Source organism: Cheilinus undulatus, linkage group 17 (assembly GCF_018320785.1).
Source record: "Cheilinus undulatus linkage group 17, ASM1832078v1, whole genome shotgun sequence".
NCBI lineage: Eukaryota > Metazoa > Chordata > Actinopteri > Labriformes > Labridae > Cheilinus > Cheilinus undulatus.
The window spans coordinates 40,781,153-40,808,253 of NC_054881.1; the positions used below are offsets into that span (position 1 = coordinate 40,781,153).

General features: G+C 41.5%; 1 protein-coding gene across 1 annotated transcript in view; it reads left to right on the forward strand.

Moving 5' to 3' along the window:
* Positions 1–27,101, forward strand: part of pcsk5a (proprotein convertase subtilisin/kexin type 5a) — a 57,711-nt gene that overhangs the window by 5,372 nt on the left and 25,238 nt on the right. The window contains exons 6-27 of the mRNA XM_041810338.1: positions 2,312–2,376; positions 2,616–2,704; positions 2,818–2,990; positions 3,150–3,356; positions 8,772–8,872; positions 8,977–9,080; positions 9,407–9,527; positions 9,790–9,978; positions 12,419–12,555; positions 12,693–12,815; positions 12,997–13,099; positions 13,370–13,560; positions 16,230–16,314; positions 16,645–16,748; positions 16,835–16,973; positions 17,174–17,289; positions 20,005–20,107; positions 23,009–23,145; positions 25,320–25,520; positions 25,653–25,721; positions 25,868–25,910; positions 26,081–26,223. Of these exons, the coding sequence (XP_041666272.1) occupies positions 2,312–2,376; positions 2,616–2,704; positions 2,818–2,990; positions 3,150–3,356; positions 8,772–8,872; positions 8,977–9,080; positions 9,407–9,527; positions 9,790–9,978; positions 12,419–12,555; positions 12,693–12,815; positions 12,997–13,099; positions 13,370–13,560; positions 16,230–16,314; positions 16,645–16,748; positions 16,835–16,973; positions 17,174–17,289; positions 20,005–20,107; positions 23,009–23,145; positions 25,320–25,520; positions 25,653–25,721; positions 25,868–25,910; positions 26,081–26,223 (2,743 nt within the window). The remainder of the gene's footprint in view (positions 1–2,311; positions 2,377–2,615; positions 2,705–2,817; positions 2,991–3,149; positions 3,357–8,771; positions 8,873–8,976; positions 9,081–9,406; positions 9,528–9,789; positions 9,979–12,418; positions 12,556–12,692; positions 12,816–12,996; positions 13,100–13,369; positions 13,561–16,229; positions 16,315–16,644; positions 16,749–16,834; positions 16,974–17,173; positions 17,290–20,004; positions 20,108–23,008; positions 23,146–25,319; positions 25,521–25,652; positions 25,722–25,867; positions 25,911–26,080; positions 26,224–27,101) is intronic.

Genomic DNA, 27,101 nt, shown 5'->3' on the forward strand with positions numbered 1-27,101 from the left:
GCTTTTGGGCCAAAAGGTTTTGAAAGGCCGGCCAAGAGTATTGGAATGGACATTAAACGTCTGATCCACTTAACTGTCTTGTGGACTGGTGAATAATGCTCTTTGTGATTCGTCTGATGAAACAGAGACAGATAGCTGCTGGCGTCTTATTCATCATATTCACATGGCGACCATTTTCCTCTGACATCACGCTCAGAGTGGGGAGCTGCGGTGCAGATAACATTCAAGCTCATTGGCTTTAAGCTAAAAGTTCTGCAGGAACCAAGGGAATTTCAGTTTTTTTATTAAGTAATTTGTTATTTTATAATTAGTTTATTAACTTTAAAGCTTCAGTCAGACAACAGTTACTGTAAGCATTTAGTCTCTGTCAGGCTAATGTGATTGTTAGCAATGAAATGCCTGAATTCCTGCCACACCTTTTGATAGTTCTACTCTGTGATGGCAGACAAATACATGCCTTGCTAACAGAATTGGCTAATTGCTAACCAGGAATGATTCCAACCAGGGCTCGACATTTACACCCACAAGCCGGCCATAAGCGGATGGATTTCAGCCTAAAATTTTGATCATGATTATAAAGGGTTGCAGAAAACATCCATATTGGAGCTTTAGAGCAGCGGTTCTCAACTGGTGGGTCGGGACCCAAAAGTGGGTCGTGAAGCCCTTCTCAGTGGGTTGTGGAAGTGTGACTGGGAAAAAATATGTGCCAAATTGCATGTTTTGTCCTGTTTCATTGTTTTGTTACACCTTTTTTAATGTCCGAGGCCCAAGTTCTGCTATTTTTTAATAAATACATCTGATTGACTAAAATAAATCTCCAAAATTTGGGTTGTAACTCTCCTTGAGGAGTTGATGGTGGGTCCCATTACTCAACCAGTTGAAACCCACTGCTTTAGAGTCATCAGACTACATGAATAAAACAAAATAATTGGTACTTAAAATGTTTAATATTTTAAATTCACATATTAAAACTAGAAAAGCACTCAGAGAGCGCAGACCTCGGCCGTTAGCCCTACCTCCCAATAGTAAAGAATCCTTTAAAAAATTCCTGGATCTGTCCCCATGTGCCCCCCACCACGGCATTCGCTGATTACTCCCTCCCTGGTGGGTTGGACATGCGGTGAGGCAAAATATTGGCTTCACTACGGGTGGACTGTCATGGTGGAAGCATTGCCTGCTGGTGCTAACAGACGCACTGACAGTCTCACCCATGGTCTCACTGGACGACTGGAAGTCATGGCAGAGGGTGAATATTTCTCTATTCCTCCCAGCATTGTGAGTATTCTCGCTACAGTTAGCTGTCTTTCTCTCTGTTACGCTCTGACTCATTTACTTGACCGGGCGTGCATCTTTCAAACTCTATAAACTCCAAAACTTTGAAAAGAAACACACCCACAAATGCTGCTGGGATTGAAGTTACTCATGTCCACCATCTCCTGGTGTAACGTGGTAACAGTGCAGACCTCCCCTACCCTAACCCTTCGTCCATCATGTTTGACAGCAGCAACCGCGATGCATTATGGTAAATATTGCTTGGCTTTATGAGCAATGGTTGTCCACTACTATTCACAATGCATTATGGGAAAGAATGAGTGCACTATACAGTGAATAACAATGCTCAATGCTCAATAAGGTGTGACAGCCTGTAATCCGAAATATCGTATTGTATCATAATGAAACGGGTGATTTACACCCCTAGTGTTTACACGCTGTCCAACGGCTTTCCATGTCTTTCGCATGACAACACAGCAACACTAACATGTCGGCAGTGAAAGGTGAGGAATCAGTTTGCAGAGGGAAAAGGCTTATACACTGGATGATAAACACACACCTGCACTCTCTCTTCCTGCTTTAAAGCTCCTCTCTGTCCATGGAGAATCAGTGCATCAGTGCTGTTTCTGTGCACGCTCCAGCTGTGCATGCTCCAGCTGTGCACGTCTGACTCGTGCACAAGTAGCGAGTGTGCACTATGTTAGAGTATTACTTGATTAATAATCCTTTAAAATTGTTTATAGAGGGAAGCTTACTGATTTAAACCTTTGCACATGCAAGTGTTATTCAAACGCAACATTTGGTATTAATGTCTTTGCAGGAAATAATCCAGTTTTGCTGTTTATTGAGAATGAACAGAAATAAAAGACGATAGAAACACTGAAATTTTAAACATGGTTAATTGAGGCAGTGAGAAACAGACAGACGGATTAGAGTCAATGAGAATTCAGCTGAAATAGTTAGCTTCCAACCCTACGCCTGGTGTCAGGGGAAATAGTCGGTCTAACATGTGCTGCTCCCTTACATCTGTCGGCTCCAGGACCCTCTTGCCAGTTATGACGTGAATAACCAAGACCAGGATCCTTCTCCAAATTATTCCAACTAGTAAGTACTTCTCTCTTTTCTAGATAGCACCTGTTTTTTCCCTCCTTATCACAATTTTAACTTTAATTAATGCATGCTCTTCTTTCTTCCGGTAATTATATGCATATATGGATATGCAGATTATCCGGTCTGAATTCAGCTTTTTTTTTCCTGGTTTGATGTAACGGAAATAGCCCGTCTTTTCCTCATGAATATGCAACTAACCTCATGTTCTGATGTTCTCCTCCTTTCTCCGAAAGCCATGGGACTCAGTGCGCAGGGACAGTTGCAGCAGCTGCAAATAACTCTCAGTGCACAGTTGGAGTGTCTTTCCATGCACGCATAGGCGGTGAGTCCTTGTGATGGCAAGAAACCAGAGTGAAAGACTTCTGGAGGACAAAATACGTGTGATTGGGATTCAAACTTCCTTGTTTTTAATCTTCTCTTCCCCATAACTTGTAGGCATCCGCATGCTGGATGGAGATGTGACAGACATTGTGGAGGCCCAGTCCCTGAGCTTCAAACCACAGCATATCGATATATACTTAGCTAACTGGGGGCCACAGGATGATGGGGCCACCTTGGAAGGACCGGGGCCCCTGACTCGTCTGGCTTTACTGAATGGCATCAAAAATGTGAGAGAATGTGTGAGAGAAAGAGGAGTGTGGGCTGCCTGTCCCAGTCTTACCTGCGGCTGTTTATTTACTTCAAGGGCTTTTTATTTTCCTCCTTATCATTGTGTAAACACCATGAATAAATAAATCATCTCTGTCTGCTTTCCCAATTAATCCTAGGGCCGGCATGGGAGAGGCTCTGTTTTTGTCTGGGCGTCTGGAAACGGAGGGGGAAGAGGTGACCACTGTTCCTGTGACGGATACAGCAGCAGCATTTTCACCATCTCCGTCAGCAGCAGCGCTCAGGGTGGAAGCCGGCCAGATTACCTGGAGCGATGCTCCTCCACCCTGGCAGCAGCGTACGGTGGAGGGGAGATGGAGGAGATGGTGAGTGTAACAGTGAGGAAGACAGAGAGATTCTGTGTGATTGTTTAAATGGTAATCGAAATACAGTATTATAAAATCTACATTTGTATGTCCCAAACACTTCATATGAAAGTACAGATTAAAAAATAAATGCCTTGCTATTCAAGTCTGTCCATTCAAAAACAGCTAGAACGACAAACCTCGCTTTGCTTTAACAGCAGAGCAAAACAGATTATACAATAAAGGCGTTAGCTTGCTTGTTTTGATATTAGTTTTGTTGCCTTCAAGTCTCAAAACATATAAGCCACTCTCCTTGGAGCTTAGAGGCTGGAACAGCATTTCTGTTACATTTGCAAAAATGTTATTTTCCCTTTTGATAAAATTATTTTAACAGCAAATCTGAAAATCACTTTTACATAATTTTTTATGATGACATCTGCAATTTAGGTTATGCTCCAGGGGATTTTGCAACATCTTCCCTGCTGAAAGACATAAAACACACATTTGGAAAATGAAAGGGAAAGCTGGAGGGGGGGTTGGCGTTCGGGGCAAGCATGCGACAACTTCTGCAGTTGAGTTTGATGGGCTGAGACATCTGTCAATCAAGCAAATATGCCCCAGACATTCTGCCTTTGAACTTTCTTCCTAGTAGAAGTGCAACTTTTAAATTCACAAGACACAGAAATAGGTGAAATAAGCCAGTTTGAAGCATAGACGGTTTAAATAATGGATACAGCCAACCTTGACATCACACAATAATTTATTAACAGTTTATACTGGTGCATTCAGAAAGTATTCATGTTCTTAACTTTTTCTGATGTTGCAGCCTGATGCTACAATAAAAATAATCATTTTTATTCTCATTAATCCACACTCAGTACTCTATAATGACAATGTAAAAACAGAATTTTTAATATTTTTACACACTTATTGAAAATGTAAAGTGGTGGGGAGCAGGCGGCCTAGTGGTTAAAGGCACTCCCATGTACGCGGGTGGCCCGGGTTCGAATCCGGCCTGAGGCCCTTTACCGCATGTCTCTCCCCCACTCTTGACCCTGTTTCCAACTCTATCCACTGTCCTCCTTTACCTAATAATGGCACAAAAATGCCCAAAAATAAATCTCTAAAAAGAAAAAAAAAGAAAGAAAAAAATAAAAGAAAAGTGGTTATTAGACCCATGCAAAAACACTGTAAATCAGCTTGCTGAGATGTTTCTACACCTTAATTGGAGTCCACCTGCGGTAAATTAAATTGACTGAAGAATATTTGGAAAGGCACACACCTCTTTATAGAAGGCCTCACAGCTGACAATGATCCAGAGCAAAAACCAAGCCATGAGGTCAGAGGAGCTGCAGAGCTCAGAGACTGGATTGTTGACAGGCACAGATCTGAGGAAGACGTTTCCATAATTCTCTAATGGAAGTGGTTTGGCACAACCAGGAGTTCAAGTTCCCTTCAGTGGCCTTCTTGATCAGTAAATTGCCACTGAAATAGTTTTAGTCTGATTTCAGATGACAGAAATTTTAAAAACATTTCAGTCTTTACTTTCAGTCCAAGCATTTGTTCTCTCACCTAACTCTGTTACCAAATCATGGTAGTGTGTTCTCTGCACCCTGTGAAACCTGGCGTCCCTGCTTTCTACAGCTGAGAGGTAAAAGAGCTGCAGACACGTCGTATTGTGACTGATTTTCCCACAGTCGAGAAATATCACAGATTTTGAATGTCTGACGAAAACTAAATTATATCTTAGGCTAGTTTTAGTCATCTTGACGAAAACTAAACTAACTTTTTGTCAGTTTTAGTCATCAAAGATCTATCTTTGGCTGGTCTTAGTCTATTCTTTTTCATGGAAAAAAGGCTGTAGACGAACATTTTTAGTCATAGCTTTAGTCGACAAAATTCACACTAGTCTGGAGATTGGACAGCGTTCCAGAAGGACATCCATCACTGCAGCCCTCCACTAATCTGGGCTTTATGGCACAGTGACTGAACAGAAGCCTCTCCTGAGTGCAACACATGAAAGCCGACTTGGATTTTGTAAAAAAGCACTTGAAGGACTCAGACTGTGAGAAACAAGATTCTCTGTTTTGATGAAACCAAGATTGAACTGTTTAATCTTAATTCTAAACATTATGTCTCAAGGTCCGTTCATCACCTGCCCAATACCATCCCAACAGTGAAGCATGGTGGTGGCAGCATCATGCTGTGGGGGTGTTTTTCAGCAGCATGGACTGGAAGGTTGATCAGGGTTGAGAAAAAGACATGACAATGACCCTAAGCACAGAGCCAGGACAACACAGGAGTGGCTTAGGGACAACTCTGTGAATGCACTATAGTGGTCCAGACAGAACCCTCTCCTAACCTCGCAAAGCAGATGGATTCACCTGTTTCAGTGTTTCTTTCTGATGAATCCATCTTGCAAAGCTCCCATCTGAACTGTTTGAGCCCAGTTAGAAAGTGACAGGACCAATCAGCGATGAGGGGCAGTGCTTTCAGGCACAGCAGAGTCATGACATATTCAAGCAGCAACAAGAGGCCGGTGCAATTATGGCGGAAAAGCTTAGCGTGAATGCTGCTAAAGCGCCAGTTTTATCAGAACTTGACGACATTTCTTCGTTAAAAGAACAAAGAACATCAGTGAGTTACTTTCTTTTCTAAAACTACAAAAGTTGTGTACTGACGTGTGTGTAGTTGCCATGGTTTGCGTTATGCAGCTCTCTATGGAGTTTAGTCCTCAGTAGCAGTGCACCTCGGTAGCGGCTGCGTCATGTGTTTTGTTGCTCTGATTGGCCCGTAAAGATGTGACAGACAGAACGGTCACCCAATCACCATCCAAGGTTTTATTTCAAAGGCTCTGCCCTTTTCCAAATGCTGGCTATGAGAGGTTTACCAGATGGATGTGTGAAATAAATCCATCTGGCATGCCAGGTTAACCCTTTCCAGCATCTCTGGAGAAACAGGAAAATGGCTGTCCATCAAACCTGACTGGGGTTGAGAGGATTTCTGAAGGAGAATGGCAGAAAATCACCCAATTTAGGTGTGCAAAGCTTGTTGTGTCTTATTCAGAGGGACTCGAGGCTGTAACTGCTGCCAGAAGTGCTTCAACTAAGTGCTGAGTAAAGGGTCTTAATACTCATGTCAATGGGATATTTCTTTTTTTATATATATTTGCAAAAATTTCTAAAAAAATTTTTCCACTTTGTCATGATGGGGCACTGAGTGTAGATTGATGAGAATAGAAATGATTATTTTTCTGCTGTAGCATCAGGCAACAATATCACTAAAATGGAAAAAAGAAAGGTGGTCTGAATACTTTCAGAATTTATGTTCTCACAGTGCATGACTGATATTATAGTTTGCCATATTTAAATCATGTCTTTGTTCATGTTTTTGATAAGGTAAAGGCACTGGAGTGATTGAAATTAAATAAAATACAATTTATAATTATGTATTTTTGTGTATTTCTAAATTAGGCATAATTTGGTGCACATAATAAGTGCAAAATTAAGGATTTTGTCCTGTCATATCAGCCCCCAAATGTATGCAAAAGTGGTCTTATATTTTATTCTTAGCTAACGACCAAATAAGAAAACTCTAAAGAACAGTCGGTGAGATTTTTATGATCATATGTTGAATTGTTTTTTTTTGTTTGTTTGTTTTTTTATGCACTAGCAGAGCAGAACATTTTTAGAAATAATAGTGAGTTGATTGTAGCAAAAGCTATTGGAGGAGCTGCATGGGGTCTCAGGAGACCTACAGTAGCATGCCAGCATAGAGAATATAGCCAAATCACAAGCTCCACAAAGTCACCAGAGATATCCTCCTATAGAATACCTAATCGCACTCCTCTACTTTATTTTGCTCCGTGACTGGCAGCAGTGGTTGTGTTTTGCTTGGCAACACACCAGGGAAGGAACACCGTAATTATAGGGTATGTAATTACGTTCTCTGTGGGTGAAAAGGTTTTTTTTTTGACAATGCAGCAGGTGAAAAAGTAGACCATGCATGTCGACTCCCCCTCTTTATTTACCTAGACAAACACGTCTTTGTCTATTTGAATGAAATCTCTGCTCAGATTAATGTTGCTCTGAAGTCAGAGGGCAGAATACGGTAGAATCTGTGGTTCTCTCCCTTCATGTAATTTGCAGGAGTCACGGGTGAGCAGAGTGGGCGGCTCATTAGAGGAAACACGGGGAACTCTGAGAGCTGCTCCTGTGGCCTCAGGCTTAGTGAGGGGTTTTCTGCTGGTCTTTTCTCTTTTCAGAACCTCTTTGTTAGCACAGCTGACAAAATGCCAACAACACAATCATGAATACCTGGAAAAACTCTGCTGATTCTTACAGAACATCCAAAACCCCTTAGCTTGATTAATGCCTTGCTAATTAGCACAGTTCTACTTTACATGTCTTGTCTCAGTGGGTGGTCTCTCTCTTCAAACTAGCTGGTAACAAATGTTTAATTTGCTCTTTAATTAAAATTTTTGGGCTTTTTGAAGTGGATCGGATGTGTTAATTCACACAGAGTAATAAAAAAGATTAAAAAGTAGGGTTCCTCAGCTTTCACACAATACATTTATTACAGAATAAATGGACTGCTAAAGTAAAAAGGGTCTCTCCTATAAAAGACATTCTGGATATTATAAAATCGCTTACAGTATTTGTAAATATGTTATGAATAAAGGGCATCCTAAAAAAAGCAAAGTCCCTCTCAGAATTTCTTCTCATAAAAGCCATGAAAAACAAATCCATTTTTGTGTTTTTCTTCTTTTAAACTGCTGACAATTCCATATAATGTGCAATAATCATTAACCAGATGTTGAAAAGTCAAGTTCAAGTACTCCTGGGAAAAGGGACCAAAGCTCTCAGACTTTCCTGACTATTTTCCAGCCATAATAACAAAATACGTCCAAATCGCTATTTTTAGACTTACCTTTTAGGTAAAGGGTTAAATGTAGGATGAGTGTGTTCTTGACTGAATGTAGGCTATAATATAGAATTATGAATTGGTTGAAAAATACACAAGATGAGGAACCTGATAATGATTACATATCCAATTGCGATAGTAAAATTGGGGGGAGAGGGGTAATAAGATTTTTTTTTGCAAATCGTTCAGCCCTTTTTCATAATATTCTAATATTTTGAGGTGGTGGATTTTGATTTTTGCTGTAATTGCCAGGATTAAAACAAAAAAGTATTGGAATATTTGACTTTGTATGAGATAAATCTATAATTTATAAAAGGTTTCAACTTTTTTTTAAGTAAATCTTTTACATGGTATCCTCATTTTTTGAGATGCACCTGCATAATATGGATGAAATAACTGCAGTGTTTTGAACTATTCAGCCACATTGCTGCAAACATACTACAAATTCACTGTCTCTTTTGATCTGCCTCAGTGATCTAATATGTTAAAGCACCTATTTGGTGTTCTTGCCAGGTAACGTTGGGCCCACATCAGAGTTGCAGCGAGGCTAAATCTGCGTCCTCTCTCTCCTCCTCCGTGGCTGCAGGAATCATCGCTCTCACTTTGGAGGCCAAGTAAGCATTTCTCCCACGCACTCAATCCATACATGCAAGCACCGTTAACAGTTATGACCTGGAGATGAGAGTATGATGTTTTTATCTCTTTGACCTTATCTCAGCCCCTTGCTAACCTGGAGGGATGTGCAGCATATTATTGTCCGGACATCAAAAGCTCATCTTCTGGCTGCTCCAGACTGGCACGTTAATGGAGCGGGATATAAGGGTAATCCCTTTGGACTTTTTCCTTTTTTTTAATTCAGCGCTGAATTATAGTTTGGAGAAAATGAATAACTACATGATGTCTTTTGATACACGTCCGAAAAGTTCTGATAAAGCAGATGAGTTTAGCGTGATAAGCATATTTTGGTAAATGTTCTCTCAGCTCGTTTTAGGGAAACTATCAAACAGCAAGCACACAAACTAATGAGACACTGGGAGCAGAACAGTAATAAACGCCTCCAAAGTCCCAGGAGTGTGCGATGTCTTTTATAAGCTACGCAGCCTTTTATGCCCCAACTAATGCGCTGTGTACGTGTCTGTGTGAGTCAGTGAGCCACCTCTACGGCTTCGGCCTGCTGGATGCTGAGGGCATGGTGAAGGAGGCCGAGCGTTGGAAACAAGTCCCTTCGCAGCACGAGTGTGTGGAGGAGGCCCCCGCCCAGCCAAGCAGGTATCACACCACCCGCGCTGGCAGAGATCTCCGCTTTGAGTCAGGGCTTCCCTTGATTCCTCCTCCTTTCATCACCCTTTATCTATTTCTGTCTCACTTCTTACGTGGCTCTCTCTCACGCTGATTCCTGCACACTTTAATGAGTCGCTTTTTCTTTACTGCTCCTTTCCTCGTTACTTTCTCTGCTGCTCCTGCCTCCATCTCTCATCTCTGCTGCTCACTCGTGTCTCTTTATTCTCTCTCTTTCTCCGTCTCATATCAGAACAATTCATCCTGGCTTGGTGCTGACGTCTGTGTATGAGACTACAGGCTGCTCCGGCGATTCCCAGCATCACGTCGTTTATGTGGAGCATGTTGTCGTCCGTGTTACCATCACTCACAGGCATCGCGGTGACCTTTCCATTACGCTCACCTCACCTTCAGGCAGTGTGTCGCAGCTGCTAGCTAACAGGTAACTAAGAGAAATGTTCAAGCATTGACAGAGTGAATAAAACTATTATATTTCCATACTCCCTAAGCTGTACATTTTCTGCAAACAGTAATCAATTTTTTATTCAGAGCACATAATTTTACTCCACAGTGTTAAATTCTTCCGTTTGGCACTTTGTGTCGTTCAGGGGGAAATGTGGGTTTTGGCAAACTGTGCCGGAAAATCACAGGGGATGAGGGAAGTGCTATCCAGGCAAGTTTCTGGCAAAATTACTTTCTGGCAATTTTCAGCTACATGCAGTGCAACTTTCAGCCAACTCTGCAATGATAAAAATACACCACAAGCTAGCTAAAAGGGACTCAAATTAATGATGATTTTGCAACTTAAAGCAATAATATGCTACTTTTCTACCTTAGAATAAAAAAGTAGTTGCAAAGTTAATCCAAGAGTACAACAACTTTGTCTATCCGTTTCCAGAGTGCCCCACTTACCTACTTTTTGTGCATTTTAACAGTTCTCTCACAAGAGGTGTATATAGCTTTTTGGCACAAGTTCATGGGCTAGCCTCAAGCTGAAAATAAGCCAGTTTACTTGTGTCAGCAATGTTTTCCCTTTTTTAGAGGCTTTTTGCCTTTATCTAGACAGGACAGATTAAGAGAGACAGAAAAAAATGGGAAGAGAGAGTGGGGCAGCTGCATCAAACAGCATTGTACCACTCACAGAGTCACTCTAATGACTACTTAACAATCAAAGAGTAACTCTAATGACTGCTAAAAAGTCACAGTCACTCTGATGACCACTCAACAGTCACAGAGTCACTCTTATGACCACTAAGCAGTCAAAGAGTAACTCTGATGACCGCTCAACAGTCACAGGGTCACTCTGATGGCCACTAAACAGACACAGAGTCACTCTGATGACCACTCAACAGTCACACAGTTACTCTGATGACCACTCAACAGTCACACAGTTACTCTGATGACCACTCAACATTCACAAGGTCACTCTGATGACACTCAACAGTCACAGAGTCACTCTGATGACACTCAACATTCACAGTCACTCTGATGGCCACTCAGCAGTCACAGGGTCACTCTGATGGCCACTAAACAGACACAGAGTCACTCTGATGACCACTCAACAGTCACACAGTTACTCTGATGACCACTCAACAGTCACACAGTTACTCTGATGACCACTCAACAGTCACAGGGTCACTCTGATGGCCACTAAACAGACACAGAGTCACTCTGATGACCACTCAACAGTCACACAGTTACTCTGATGACCACTCAACAGTCACACAGTTACTCTGATGACCACTCAACAGTCACACAGTTACTCTGATGACCACTCAACAGTCACACAGTTACTCTGATGACCACTCAACAGTCACACAGTTACTCTGATGACCACTCAACATTCACAAGGTCACTCTGATGACACTCAACAGTCACAGAGTCACTCTGATGACACTCAACATTCACAGAGTCACTCTGATGACACTCAACATTCACAGAGTCACTCTGATGACACTCAACATTCACAGAGTCACTCTGATGACACTCAACATTCACAGAGTCACTCTGATGACCACTCAGCAGTCACAGAGTCACTCTGATGACACTCAACATTCACAGTCACTCTGATGACACTCAACATTCACAGAGTCACTCTGATGACACTCAACATTCACAGAGTCACTCTGATGACACTCAACATTCACAGAGTCACTCTGATGACACTCAACATTCACAGAGTCACTCTGATGACACTCAACATTCACAGAGTCACTCTGATGACCACTCAGCAGTCACAGAGTCACTCTGATGACACTCAACATTCACAGTCACTCTGATGACACTCAACATTCACAGAGTCACTCTGATGACACTCAACATTCACAGAGTCACTCTGATGACACTCAACATTCACAGAGTCACTCTGATGACCACTCAGCAGTCACAGAGTCACTCTGATGACCACTAAACGTTCACAGTCACTCTGATCACCACTCAACAGTTACAGAGTCACTCTGATGACACTGAACAGTCACAGAGTCACTGTAATGGCCTACTTCTGCTGTACTTTGAGTAAACTTTAAATAACTTTTTTTGTTTTTACTTTTGTGATTGAATTTATCGACCAGTAATTTTATTTTTACTGAGATAAAGTTAAACCAAATTAACTGCAAATTTTTTGGAGCTGAGTGTCCTTTTCCCCCTCTGGTCCTTCTGATGTCATAATGGGAGTCATTTTTATAGTACCGACCACTCACCTGGCCTCTCCTGTCACGGCTTTGGAAGGACACAAATAACTCTACTCTGGTGCCTGATCTATGATATGTCACATTCAACTATGCCTTCTGATGACTTCTTCCACCTCTTTTCAGCCCTGGTTCAAAGAATTTGAAGTTGTAATATTAGTAATGGTATCATATGTATGTAATGTTTATGTTTAGGCCTCATGACTACTCTGAGGAGGGATTTCAGAACTGGGAATTCATGACGACTCACTGCTGGGGGGAGCAGGCAGCAGGAGAGTGGATTCTAAATATCCAGGATACTCCCTCTGAGAAGAGACACAGCACTGAACCAGGTCTACCCTTCCTCTTTTTGCCATCTCAGTATTATCCAACATACATTAAGGTTCATCCACACCAGCTCTAGAATACAGCACGGGGCCTCGAGGGACAGCCCTCTTACCCTCATCTCTGTTTCCTCCGTGTTTCACAGGGATGTTAAAGCAGTGGTTGCTGGTGATTTATGGCACCGCAGAGCATCCGTATCCTGTGCATCGTGAGCGAGCCAGATCAGCCGAGATACCGATGGATAGTGACCTCACTGAGGAGTACAGCGGTGAGTCATGAGCTCAGTTGGTAACAGGCTGCCCCTTCTTCCTGCTCAGGCCTCTCACACAGCAGCTAAATGCAGATTTACAGCAGATGTCAGGAGGTTTTTACTGTAAATAAAGCACGATATCAGTGTGAACAGCTTCTGTGTGATGGTGCAGTGACCATGTGAGTATTTGCCCTTCCAGGACCCTGCGACCCAGAATGCAGTGACGACGGCTGTGAGGGGCCCAGCCCGCAGCAGTGTGTCACGTGTTTACACTTTTTTCTAAAGTTCAAGAACAACACAAGGTTAGCATGTTTACACAGCAGAGCGCAGCCTGAGTGCAGTGTACAGAATATTTATCAGTCCTCTCTGCAGAACATATGGCTAATGTAAATATAAAAAAGGACACATCAGCTCTTTCTAGCCGTTGTGGTGATAAAGTGTGTAAAATTCTTAATGCCTGTAGACTAAGATTTGTCAGAAGTGGACCCAGAATGTCACGTCCTCTTCTACTGCTCATTTGGAGAGTAACACCTCTTGTCCTCTATGTGCTGCGGTCCGTGACTGTGTAATAGGATGTGCATGTCCGAGTGTCCCAGGGGATTCTGGGGCGACCGGCGGCGTTGTAAGAGGTGCTACTCCTCCTGTGAGAGCTGCACCGGGAGTCGCAGTGATCAGTGCATGTCCTGTCAGGCTGGTCACCACCTAACAGAGGGGACGAACACCTGCACAGCCATCTGTGGAGACGGCTACTACCTAGACCACGGTTAGTGTTTTTAATAAAGTAATAGGTGCCAAAAAAAACATCAATATACTATTTCCTGTTTGAATAATATCAGGCAGGCTGCACGGCGGCGCAGGGGATAGCACTGTTGCCTCACAGCAAGAAGGTTCCTGGTTCATTTCCCGGTCAGGGCCTTTCTGTATGGAGTTTGCATGTTCTCTCCTTGCATGCATGGCTTCTCTCTGGGTACTCCAGCTTCATCCCAGCACCAAAAAGACCAACTGAGCACTCTACACCGTAGGTGTGAATGTGAGCGTAACTGGTTGTCTGTCTCTCTAGGTCAGCCCTGTGATTGATGGCAACCAGTACAGGGATAAGCGGTATAGAAAATAAATGGATGGATGAATAATGTCGGTATTAAGCAAGATAAATTATTTTAAAATGCTGCCAGTTTGAAGTGAAGCCTAATCTGTAAGGGAGTCTAAATAAATAACTGCCAACAAACGTCATGATCTCCTCCTGATGCTGGCAGCTGAGCTATCCAGCATCTCAGCTGCCAGCTGATAGGAGGATCAGGAGATGAGGGTGGAACTTTCTCCCAAGCAGGGAGGGCCAACTGAACCTGGGGACGGAGCTTACTCCCCAAATGACATCATGAGGGGAAGATCAGAGAGCAGCTTGTTTCAGTGCACATTTGTGAAAGGGGGGTGGTGGGGTGTTCTGAGTTTTCTGGGCACATATTTTGAAGAACAGCCTGAAAAAGTGTGTTTTGCATAGTATGTTCCCTTTAACCTAACTAGTAGTTGTGAAAAGGCCACAACAAACAATGACTACAACTCTCATTTGCCATGGTCACATTACAATTGTGGGAAATTGTTTAGGTTTTTGAGAGACAGTGATTTTTCCTTTCCTGCAAATGCAATAAATCCCTGAAAATGTAATTATTATTGAGTTTGCAGCAGACAGCTGCTTTTAAATTTGTGATCAATTTATGTCTTGTCTTTAGGACAATCTGTAAAGTCAGCAGTCATCCCCATGGTTATGGTTGTGTGCACTGAACAAGAACGAGAGAAATAACTGGCACGAAATTGGACTCTTCCACAATATTCTAATATTTATAGATTGTTATTTTTTATTTTTCTGAGCTGTAATCATCAAGATTAAAACAAAAAAAGCCTGGGAATATTCACTTTACATTAGGAGGGTAACGGTACGGAAAAATTTTGGTTCGGTACATACCTTGGTTTTGAAGTCATGTTTCGGTACGTTTTCAGTACGGGAATTAAAGCGAATAAACAATATATTTTTTGTAATATAATTATATGAAAATAGATAGGCTGAATAAATTTCATTTAAATTATGAATAATGTTGCAACTTTCTTCCAACAGGTCTTCAATTAATGAAAATATTAATAAATAAATACATTTAAATTACTAGGTTATTTTACTTGATATATTGACATATTTATACCTGTTCTTTAAACACTAAAATTTCCAGCCAACTTGAACACATCATCATACAACTGTAAGTTAGCTTCATAAGTATGCAAATTAGCATCTATTCTGCCGATTTCACCATGGACTTCAGCACTGGATTACTTTTTTTTTACCAATGGGACCTACTACAAAATTTGGGAGAACTTTTCACAGCCCATCTAGGCGGATAAAGAGGTTAGAGCCGTGTGAAATCTGAGGATAACTTTACCTATGACGCAGCTGCAGACATGATGGAGTCCTTTCTCCCCCTCCCCCGAGGCTGACAGTTGAGGGTACGCATTTAGAATTACTTTTATCCACAAAACCAGAGCACCACTGTTGTAATAAAAAGAGCTAAAATTATGGAAATCTATAACTGGCTGGTGAGACTTTTTGTTTTTCCTCCTCGTTAAAGTGACGTTCTTGTTCAAGTGGTGCTTTTTCAAATACTTTGATTGGTCTGCTGGACGACGTGCTGTGAACGACACCTGCTGAATAATGTCAGCTACTGTTGTTGTCTTTGTCCACTGTTGTATTTTAACTGGGAAACAAAGTGTTCCTAAACAGGACACTTTTATCTGGGAATATTCAGGCTGTTGCTGGCGTTTGCTGTGGTTGTGTGGTTGCCAGGACAGTGTGACAGTGAGTTGTTCTCTAGTTTTCCGTCTGTGCATGAGCTTCGCTCCACATGTATCCGTTCGGAACACATCTGTACCGTACTGAGAGGCCCGTACCGAATCGGTACGGTACAAATACACAAACCTTTACACCCTTACTTTATATGGATGACTCTAGAATATGTGGAAGTTTGACTTTTGGAAGTAAATTACAGGAGAAAATGAGCTTTTTCATGATATTCTAGTGTTTTAGATGCACCTGTAACCACCAGGTTGTAGTTCCAGTTTTGTCTTTTATACAGAAGACAGACTCAGGAAAGCTTTACAATTCAAAGTAGGTGTGCAGGAAGCGTATCTCCAAACAAAGCCTGATAGTCTGATAGAACTACCCTTATCTTTTTTTATCCATGTCTTTTGTCATGTTCTTTGTATTTATACCTACAGTAGCAAAGAGAGTGACCAAACCTTAATGCACGCCCAGCTCTCTGTGTGAAAACAGCTGCACATGGGCTTGCTAATGAATAGTCAGTTGAGGTAACTGTGGTTGAGGGCTGTGTGAGTGAGATTGATTAATCGCTCTGATGTGTATTCAGTGTTTATTGTTTGATTTCCCCACAGATGCAAATATGTGCAGGAAGTGCAGCGAAAACTGCTTGAAGTGCACCTCGTACAGCATCTGCACCGAATGCAAACCAGACACAAGGTGAAACAAACTCTCTGATGAAGCTTGAATTAACTGCTCGGTAAACACTGCTGCTGTCCTGGCTCTGAATACTGATTCAGTCTGTGCTCACAGCATCATAGTAATTAGATCTTTAACTCTCTTTGTTTAACTTCCCTTTCCAGAGACAGTTTAAATAGAAACATTCACCTTATTGTTGAGTTAGAAGTTTCCGGGGTTTACTGACTCAGTTCAACAAGTACTTGTGATGGTGTGTTGTGGGTTGGAAACTCGTTGTGAGTCATCATGACGGTGTCATATGATTGGCTGCGTGTGTCACAGTGCCACATGCTCTCTTCGCCCTCTCCACAGTCTGCAGGGGAACCGGTGCCAGCTGAGCTGTGGTGCTGGATTCTACCATGACAGACAGGAAGGCGCATGCAAGCCCTGCCACCAGGCCTGTGCTACCTGTGCAGGTGAGAGACTGTAAATGTTGCCATAAGAACAACATAAAGAGGGTTTTTGCATCACTCTTTTGTCCTTTGCTTGGTGTTAACTCCAGGTGCAGGTGTCAAAGCGTGCGACCGTTGTGCAGAGGGTTACCTGATGGAGGAGTGGAGGTGCGTGTCCTCCTGCAGCGCTGGGTTCTACGCCGCCGAGCCGAGCCCAGAGACGGCTAGCGGGCACAGGACATGTAGGAGGTGAGCTCGCTGGTGTGTGTTCAGGTGTGGGTGGTTTGTTTATCTGCTGATGGCAGGCTGCATTCTGGTGTTTGCCTTCTGTATGTTTGTGCATCTTTTCATGCCTCTGTGTGTGTGTAGTTGTTTTTCCCTGCTGTGCGTGTTGTTTGTGGTCAGTATGTATGTGTTTGTGCACTCAGTCTGCATTCCCTCCTCCTCAGGTGCGATGCCAGCTGTCTCACCTGTACCGGGCCGAGCCGGGGGAACTGCAGCAGCTGTTCCAGCGGTCACAGCCTGCAGGAGGGAGCGTGTGTTGTTAACACTGAGTGCACAGACGGTCAGTCAACCATCCTCTGACTCCATGACATGTTGGCTCACTGCTGCCAGATACATATAATTCAGTTTTAACACTTCAGTTTTGGCTTTTTTACTTCTTTATAAGGTCTACATCGTTATGTAATTTAATCTGGAGTCATTATTCAGCCTTCTGAAGAGAGGAGGAAAATAAATAGATCAGTGCATATCAATTTATGAGCAGGGCCGCCCGTGAGGGGAGATAAAGGGAGAGAGCTTTCCAAATGTGGGGGCCCATGGACGTCAGCAAACTCAGGATCCTTTGTAAATTTTTGGCTGTGATAACTGTGATATTCTGTTTTTTCACCTGAATAACAACCACTCTCTTATCAAAGCTACAAATTATTTATTAATTTATTTATGCTGTATTATATAAAGTTCTTAAAAATGTTAACCCCTTTTTCAAAATGGAATAAAAATGGGATAAAACTGGCAAAAATGGGTTAACAAAAGCAAGAAAACTAGGCAGAAAGTTTCAAAAATTGCTTAAAAACTGTAAGAACAGGCAGAAAAAGTGGTGAAAAGTTGTTTAAAGTGGAAAAACTTGTTTAAATTGGCAAAAATTGAACAAAACAAGTGGTTAAAAGGGATTGATAGTGGAAAAAAAGATTTATCAGAGTCAACAACTGGCAAAAGAAAGTGTTGAACAGTGTTTAAAAAAACTGCAAAATGGCTTCAAAAGTGGCAAAATGTGAATATTAAACAGGTCAAATAGGTTAAAAGTGGGAAAAATGGGTTTACAGATGCAAAAAACTAGGAAGAAAATTGCAAAAAAAAAGGCTTAAAAATTGTAAAAACAAGCAAGAAAAGTGGTGAAAAGAGGTTAGAAGTGGCAAATAAGTTTGAAGTGGCAAAAATATTAACAGAGCAAATAATGAAATATGGTTAAAATTGGCATTAAGTAATAAAATGTGGTTAATAGCAGAATTAATTGGTCTGCGGAGGCAATAACTGGCAGAAAAAAAGTGGTGCAGAGTGTTGAAAAGCAGCAGAAATGTGAATATACAACTTTCAAAAATAAGTTAACTGGAGCATTAAATGTGTGGGGAGTTGCAAAAATGGCTTAAAAATTGGGGGAAAAAAAGATGGTGAAAAAGGTTTGAAAGTGAAAGCAAAGAAAGTGGTGAAGACTGTTTAAACAGTGGCAAAATGCTTCAAAAGTGGCAAAAATGGGAACAACAGGTGGCAAAATGTAGATATACAATAGGTAAAAATGAGTGAATAGAGGCAAAAAATAGTCAGATAGTGGCAAAAATATATTTTATTTTGCAAAATGGTGAGAAAATATGGATTTTAAAAGAGGAAAAAATCAGCAGAAAATGACCATAAATTGATATAAAAGTGGTTAAAGGGGGTTAATAGGGACAAATTCGGGTTAATAGAGGAAACAGAAAGCAAAAAGTGGTAAATTATGAGTTAACGGATGCAAAGTGGGCAGAAAAATTGATGAAATAGGATTCTCTTAACGCCCTTCTCCGCCCACTTGTCAGTTTGGCTGTGCAACAGGCTCTTAGAAGAGTCCTGGTTGTGCCAAACTTCCTCCGTTTGAGAATCATGGAGGCTGCTTTGCTTTTGGAAACATTCAGTGCAGCAGAAATGTTTTTGTAGCCTTCCCCAGGTCTGTGCCTGCCAGCAATCTGTCTCTGAGCTCTGCAGGCAGTTCCTTCGACCTCATGGCTTGTTTTTTGCTCTGATATACATTGTCAGCTATGAGGCCTTCTGTAGATAGCTGTGCGCCTTTCCAAATCATGTCCAGTCAGTTTAATTTATCACTGATGGACTCCAACCAAGTGGTAGAAACATCTCAGCAAAGACCCAGAGAAATGGGAGGAACCTGAGCAAAATTTACAGTTTTGTTTTTTTTTGCAAACGGTCTGAGTTCTAGACTGTAGCATCAGGCTGCAACCAATCAGGTGTAAGAACCAGTGCTGTAAAGCTGTACAAACTTCTTACAAGAGAATTTTGTCAAAAAGTTACACGTACTGTTGCTTTAAGTAATTCAGCTCAGTATACAGAAGATATTGCATTGCTTTATGGAGAAAGTCGGGCATTACATGCCAAAAAATATTTGAAAATTTCACTTCATATACTTCATGTTTCCTGCATAATCCTCACATTTTTATGTTGTGTTTCATTCAGACATTTCTATACGATTTTAATGTAAAACAAAGCCCCAGAATGAAGGAAATACATGTTGTCAATCCAGTAAACATCCTTTTGGAAATTTTAGAATTAGTTTGATTCTGTAAGCCTTCAAAATTGGCAAAAATATGACCAAAAAAATCCCTTTTGTATCTCTGATTGAGGGTGGTCATTGTTGTCGTGCTGCACAAAGGTCTGGTGGGGCAGAATTTCTGTCCTCTGGTGGATAATCTGTGCACAGCATGTATCCATCAGTTTTTATTATGATCTTATTGGAGGTGTAGGGGGCTTAAAGATGTGTTTTGATTCATGACTCATTCATCTGTATGGGGTTAACTTCAATATGCAATTAATCATGATTTAATGGTACATGCAGAACATCTGCTCCCTTTAAATGAGAACATAAGGGCTGTTCTGAGTGTATATTTAGATGTGATATGTGCTATTGTCTTTATTCTGAGTCATCTTTGGCATTCAGCATTAAGCCCACCTCTCTGCCTCAGATAGTTCTTTATTTCTCAGTCAGCGTTGTGTGTCTTTGCTGTGTGTCTATCAGGAGAGTACCAGGACGCTAACGGGGAGTGCCACGCGTGTGATGCAACGTGTCTGAAGTGCACAGGGCCGCAGAAGGAAGACTGCATCAGCTGTGTTTCTTCACGGTGAGATGGTCCTGACCTTTAAGAGACAAGGTCGGAGGGGGAAATAAATATATCAGAGTCTAAAAAACATCACTGAGTAAAAAGTGGGGCTTTGATCATGGTGTAAACAAACACATGGAAGGAGAAGCATTTAGAAGTAGTAAGACATGGAGGAAAATGACACACCAGAAGCTGCTCTGAAGGTTGTTTTGTGAACATTACCACCACATATGTGAAATTTCAAGCCCTATCCCTTCATCAGACATGAGCACAGATAAACACGGATAAAAACAGGTCATCATTTGTCTTTCTATCAAAAAACAAAGTCTTGATGGTGGTATTGGTAAGAACTCAGATTTATGAGGAGTTTTGGATTGAAAATATGACTTTATATCATTTTTTACTTTCTTAACTTTGGTCTTTTTCTGTCCAGACATAAAAATAACAGATAGTGCATTGTTTAAAGCATGTGGTATCAAAAAAGTGTCAGAGTATAGCAAAGATTTTGACAACCTTGTCAACAAAGTTGTCAATGCACATTTGATAAAGTTTTCACGTGTACGTCTTTTTTACAGTCTAAAAGTGCATAGTCCTGTCCCTGTGCTGATAATTTGATTTATTAGATATTTGAAGTTTTGAATCTGTCAGGGTTCCTGTAGCTCCTTGAAAAGTCTTAGTCTTAAATTTCAAATTTAGGCCTTCAAAGTCAGATTTTTACAGGTGAGAAGTCTTAAATTTAAGCACATTAGCTAAGACTTGCCAACGTTATATTATTCTGATCTTTCTTTTTGCATATATGCTCTTCCACAACAATTATTTAAAGCAGTGCAGCCCGTACTAACTGCCCCTCAGTATGCATGGGGCTTAGAAAAGGGGGCCTTTAGTTTTAGAGAGATATTATTGAAGTAAGTTAAAGGTTGCATTTACCCCTTTTAAGGCAAGTTTACATTGGTCTCAGAGGTCCCCCAAACATGCCTGTGAAGTTTGCCGCAGAAAAAAAACTCCGGTATTGGATTTTTGCATGTCTGAAAACCCCTCTATTTCAGCCCTGCTCTGAACGAGCTGTTTGTCTGTGGCTTTAAATGTTAATGAGCTGTCTGACTCTGCCCCTCTTGGGAAATGGATGTGTATTAATGGATGTGGCTCTCCTTATCCTCCTCTCTGCTGGCAGCTGAGAGGAGGATCAGGAGAGGAGGGCGGAACTTTCTTCCAAGTGGGCTAACTCCCTACATGACATCATGGGGGAGAAATCTGAGAACAGCTTGTTTCAGCACACTTTTTCTGAAAGGTGGAGAGAGGAGGAAGGGAATGGATTTTCCTAATTCTTGGGGCACATATTTTTGCTAGAAAGGCCTGAAAAAGGGATTTTTACATAATATGTGACCTTTAAATAACCTCTGTACTGTTGAAAAACACCAGTCCAGTTCTTTAACCTCTGGTCTACCAAGTTGTTAACTTAAAGATTGTGGAGTCTGCCTTTAATCAAAATATTCTGTTTCTGAATAGTGTAGCTTTTTTGATGAAGTTCAGTAACCTGACATGACAGATGGATGTGTTTCACACATCCATCTGGGAAAGCTTCAATAGGAAACTTTTGAGAAAAGGGAGCTGCACTTGCGCAGGTACTGAGGAATAACACGAAACAAGGCGACTATAGACATGTAAATACTCAACTTTTGTCGTTTTTGAAACGTAAACAACTCACTGCTGTTCTTTGTTCTTCTTTTAACAAAGAAATGTCGTCAAGTTCTGATAAAACTGGAGCTTTAGCAGCATCCATGCTAATCTATCCCTCCATAACTGCACCAGCTCTTGCTGCTGCTTGTTTACGTCACGACTCTGCTGCGCCTGAAAGTACTGCCCCTCGTCACTGATTGGTCCTGTCATTTTCTAACCGGGCCCAAACGGTTTAGATGGGAGCTTTGCAAGATGGATTTGCCAGTGAGAAACAAGGAAACGGGCGTATCCATCTGCTTTGCAAGGTTATAAGTTCAGCATATCTGCTACAATATATAATATTGAGTATAACCACACAGCATACAGATGGAATAGAGGAAATAAATGTACCAGAAATCATCAAATTTGGGCATTTATTGCCAAAAAGATGTCTTTGTCCTCTAAATTTGGACATTACATGAAAGTTCATGAAATTAAAAAAAAATCCAGCTTTGGTTTTGTGTAATGAGAAATCTCATGTCTTTCATTTCTTAATTTTTGCTGTGCAAATAGTGGTTTTAATTTTTCTCTTTTCAGGCCTAAAAAAGGTCCTAAGAAGCCTAAAGCTGGATTTTCAAAGGTTCATAGGAGTCTGTACCTTTTTAAATTTTCAGCAAATTATAACGATACTGTGATTATAATGATAACAGTATTGATTATGATTGTTGTGATATGAAATTTTAATAGCAACACACCTCTATGGGTGGCATTGCCTTACCAGGTTTTATAATACTATACTTTTTAACTCAATCAACCTGGCTGCAGGATTTGATCCTTTCTGATGGCACTTTCCTCAGTCATGGCATATTCTATAAATTGGTTAAAAGCATCAGAAGTTTGATGGGATTAAGGAACAAACTTTACCATTAATGGACAACTGTTACAGCTTAAAATCAGGATAAAAGCATTGTTTGATCATATGGAATGGACCACCAGTGTAGCTGATTTCTAAAGGTATAATCATGCCTGTAAAGAATTCCCATACTGCCTGCCAGCTTAACCAGCCATCCCCTCCCCTCCTCCCCCTCGCCTCCGTGTGTCAACACGCTCAGCTTCATCTGTTTAACTCTGCCATATGTTCCACGCTGGGATGTAAACGAGTTCAGCTCATTAGCATAGAAATAATTCATATCTGTTGATTTTGTGGCGCTGCAGCTGACAGCGTGTTCGTGATGATGATGTTGTTATTGTTGTTGTTGGCTGCAGGGCTTTAGACGAAGGCCGCTGTCTGCTAGAATGTGCCAAGGGAAAATACATGTCAGGTGGACGGTGTCACCTGTGCGACCACACCTGTGCCACCTGTGTGGAGGCGGGGCCAGCCAACTGTACTAGCTGTGACACCGGTGAGTGCATGCATGTGTGTTTGCCTGCATATGTACGGTGTGTTCGTGAGTAAAATGACAGGAGGAAACAGGATATAACCTTTTTCCCTCTTGTAAAGTGACTCAAATGATCAAACTGCTTTCAAACCACAATAGAGCGCATGTTTGTACTGTTAAAATCAACCCATCTACAATGTTGGATAAATATTCATAGCTTTCACGTGACGTTACACTCTAATGGGACCGCCCACCTGGCGGGAGGGAAAACCTCCACTCTGCTGTATGCAACAGAGACATTAACATTGCCAGATTCCACCTACACTGTGTTATAACTATGTTCAGTTTTTGATTTTAGATGAAAAACTAATTCACAGGGAGACAAGCCTAGCATGTACTTCAACAAAATCCCACATGAGAAAGAAAAACTAAAGAGGAGGATGGTTGGTTTCAGACATTATGCTAACACAGGCTTCTCCTAACCCTGATGCCAAATATTTTGTCATCTTGAGCAAAATATTTCTGTTTTCTCTGACAATTCTGCTTCAGAACAGACTGAAAAGGAAAACTAGCAGTGACCCTGATACTAACTTTACGCTGTATAAACTAGCTAGCTGGTTAGCTAGCTCTCACCTATGCTATATATAGTCCCTTTAAGTAGTATTTACCTGCTTGGATGTTCAACTCTTTTATTGATTTTCTATATCATCATAGTCAAAATTGATTTGTCAAAAAATTCAAAAATATACCTTCAATGTCAAAGTGACAACAGACTTCTACAACGTAATGGTAGTTGAATAAAAATATGTGACGTAAAATAAGTGACTGTATAAACATTCACCCTTTTCAAGTCAGAATTTGGTAGACGCACCTTTGGCTGCTTTGCTGAATATTTCTTTGGAAAGCTGCTCAAGCTCTTTCAGGTTGCACAGGGATTGGATATGAACAGTCCCTTTCAAGTCCAGCCAAAAAATTCTCTATTGGTTTGAGGTCCGGGTTTCTACTCGGCCACACCTTGTTGTCTCCAAACCATTTCTGTGCAGCTTTCGCCGTATGCTTCGGGTCATTGTCTCTTGGGAAAAGAAATCTTCTCCCAAGCTGTGTCTTCTAGACTGACTAAAATTCTCCTCCAGGATTTTCCTGTATTTTGCTGCATTCATTTTACCCTCTACCATTACAAGGCTTCTAGGGCTGGTTCCTAAGAAGTATCCCCACAGCATACTGCTGTCACCACCATGCTTCACAGTGGGGATAGTGAGTTTGTGGTGGCCAGAAAGCTCCATTTTGGTCTCATCAGACCAAAGAGCTTTCTTCCATTTGACCATGTAGTCTCCCACATGCCTTTTGGTGAACTCTAGTCCAGATTGAAGCTGAGTTTTCTTCAACAGTGTCTTTCTCTTTGCCACTCTCCCATAAAGCTCTGACTGGTGAAGAACCCGGCCAACAGTTGTTGTCAGCAGAGTCTCTCCCATCTCAGCTGCTGAAGCTTGGAACTCCTTCAGAGTAGTCATAGGTGTCTTGGTGGCCTCTCTCACTAGTCTCCTAATCTAGGCAGATTTACACATGTGCCATATTCCTTCCATTTCATGACGATGGATTTAACTGACCTCTGGGGGATGCTCAGTGCCTTAGAAACTTTTTGTATCCATCCCCTGACTTTTACATTTCAGTAACATTTTCCCTGAGTTTCTTAGAGTGTTCTTTTGTCTTTGTGATGTAATGGTATCAAGGAATACTACGTAACCAAAGACTGGACCTTCCAGACACACACACTACAATCACTGAGACACATTCACTGCACTCAGGTGATCCTTAGTTCACTAATTGTGAGACTACTAGCACCAGTTGGCTGGACTTCAGTCATTTTAAAAGGTTGTGAATATTTATGTAGTCACAGTTAGATCTTAAGTTTAATTAATGCATGATAAATCAAAATAAACAGATAAAAGGATGGTTTAAACATGAATAGCTCACAAGTTGATTGCCGAGTTGATATTGTGTTATTTAAATAATAAGACTTCAGGCTTTGTGCATCATTCTGCATTTATAAAAGAGATTCTTCAGACTATTTTTAACAAACTTGACAGCAAAACCCAGTAAAAACAAACTATGGAACACCAAATGTTATCACTAAGAAGTTGTCAAACAAAAGGTTCATACAAAGTTCAGCTTCACACTGCGTCACACTCTTCCTCCAGATAAGTTTGGGTTGGAGCGGTACCTCTATAAAGGCCACTGTGTGGACGCCTGTCCCGAGGCCTTCTACCACACCAACGAGAGGACCTGCCAGCCCTGCTCGGACCACTGCCGCCTCTGTACGAGCCCCAGCCGCTGCCTTAAGTGTAACTCCTCCTTCTACGTCTCTGATGGAGCGTGTGCTAAGCTGGAGTGTGGAGAAGGTAACAAGGTCACTCTGATAGTGATGAGCTTGTTTTCCTCTAGCTTTTATTACAGAGGATGACCTTGAAAAGCTTTGTCTTCCAGCTGTCCGCCTCACCTTTTTCTTCCTCTTTTCTTTGTCTCTCCTCAAGGTGAGGTGGAGGATCCAGATTACGACGACTGCATGGCGTGCGAGGAGGGCTGCAGGAAGTGTGTTCTCTGTAAGTCACAGCTCAGTAGCTGAAATTAAAGCTCCCCAAAGTAGCGTGAGCTCTCCTCTCAGAGTGTCTCGGACCATTTTAACAGTTTTCCCTAGTAGTCCCTGTGTAAAAAAAGAAGAGCTAAGCTTTTTGTCTGCTTCCAACAGATAACCCCAGGCATTGCTTGTCCTGCACTGAGGGCTTTTACAAGTAAGGCTGTGTGCCGCGCTGTCGCCACGTGTGATCTCACCTCGTTTCCTTTCAGCTCAGTGCTATGCTAGAAAGAGAAGGGCCCCTTTTTTTGTCGTTGCTGTGAGAGTGGATTTGTGTGCGTGAGAGGGGAGAAAAGCGCAGGTAGAGACCGCTGCCTTTGTTATCAGCTTTCAGGATGGCTGCTACAAAACCTGCCCGGCCAAGACGTACAGCGTGGAGGAGGAGATGATCTGCGTTTCGTGTGACGAAAACTGTGTGAGCTGCGATGAACACGAGTGCTACTGGTGTGAGACCGACCTCTTCTTATCAGGTTAGAACTGCCCCACACATTTAAGACAATACAGCACACAGAATTATTTACAGTCTGGAAGAAGTTTTCAGGTCCTGTGTTTGAGTTTATGAGTGAAAAATGTAATTTAGAACTGCTCTAGTATTGAAAATATAACAGTGTGCCTATAAGGTAAATTGCATTAAAAATATTAAGGATAAAGCAGGTGCTATAAGGCTGCGACGTGGAGTTTATGTGAATATTGCCCTCCCTCTATATGGAGCACACTGCACTTTTCCACCTACTCAGTGTTAATTTAGAGAAGGGACACCAATATTGCACCATTATAGAATCAATATTAATATGCAAGGATGAAATGACAGCCAAGCTTTGTTATAGAGCTGTTGCAATAGCCAGGGCCAGAGGCTTTCTGTTTTTAGATTCGCTGTCCTTATATACAGATGCATCTGATAACATTAGAATATCACGAAAAAGTTGATGAGATAAAGTATCCTAGTATTCTAGCTGCATCTCAGACTTATTTGCTTTAATCTTGATGATTACAGCTTACAGTTCATGAAAATTAAAAAATCCACTATCTCAAAACATTAGACAATCATCACCAACAAACACCAATAAAAAAGTATTTATAATACAGAAATGTATTTCTTCTGGAAAATTCTGCTCATTTATGCAATCAGTAATTGGTTAGAGCTCCTTTTGCGCAAGTTACTGCATTGAAGCAATCAGCCCGTGGCACTGCTGGGGTGTTATGAAGCCCAGGTTGCTCTGATAGCAGCCTTCAGCTTGTCTGGATTGTTGAGTCTGGAGTCTCTCTCTCTTCCTAATGACATTTCCCCAGAGATTCTCTGTAGCAGTGATCATCAGCTAGAGGCCCCAGGATACGGTGTACATTTTAG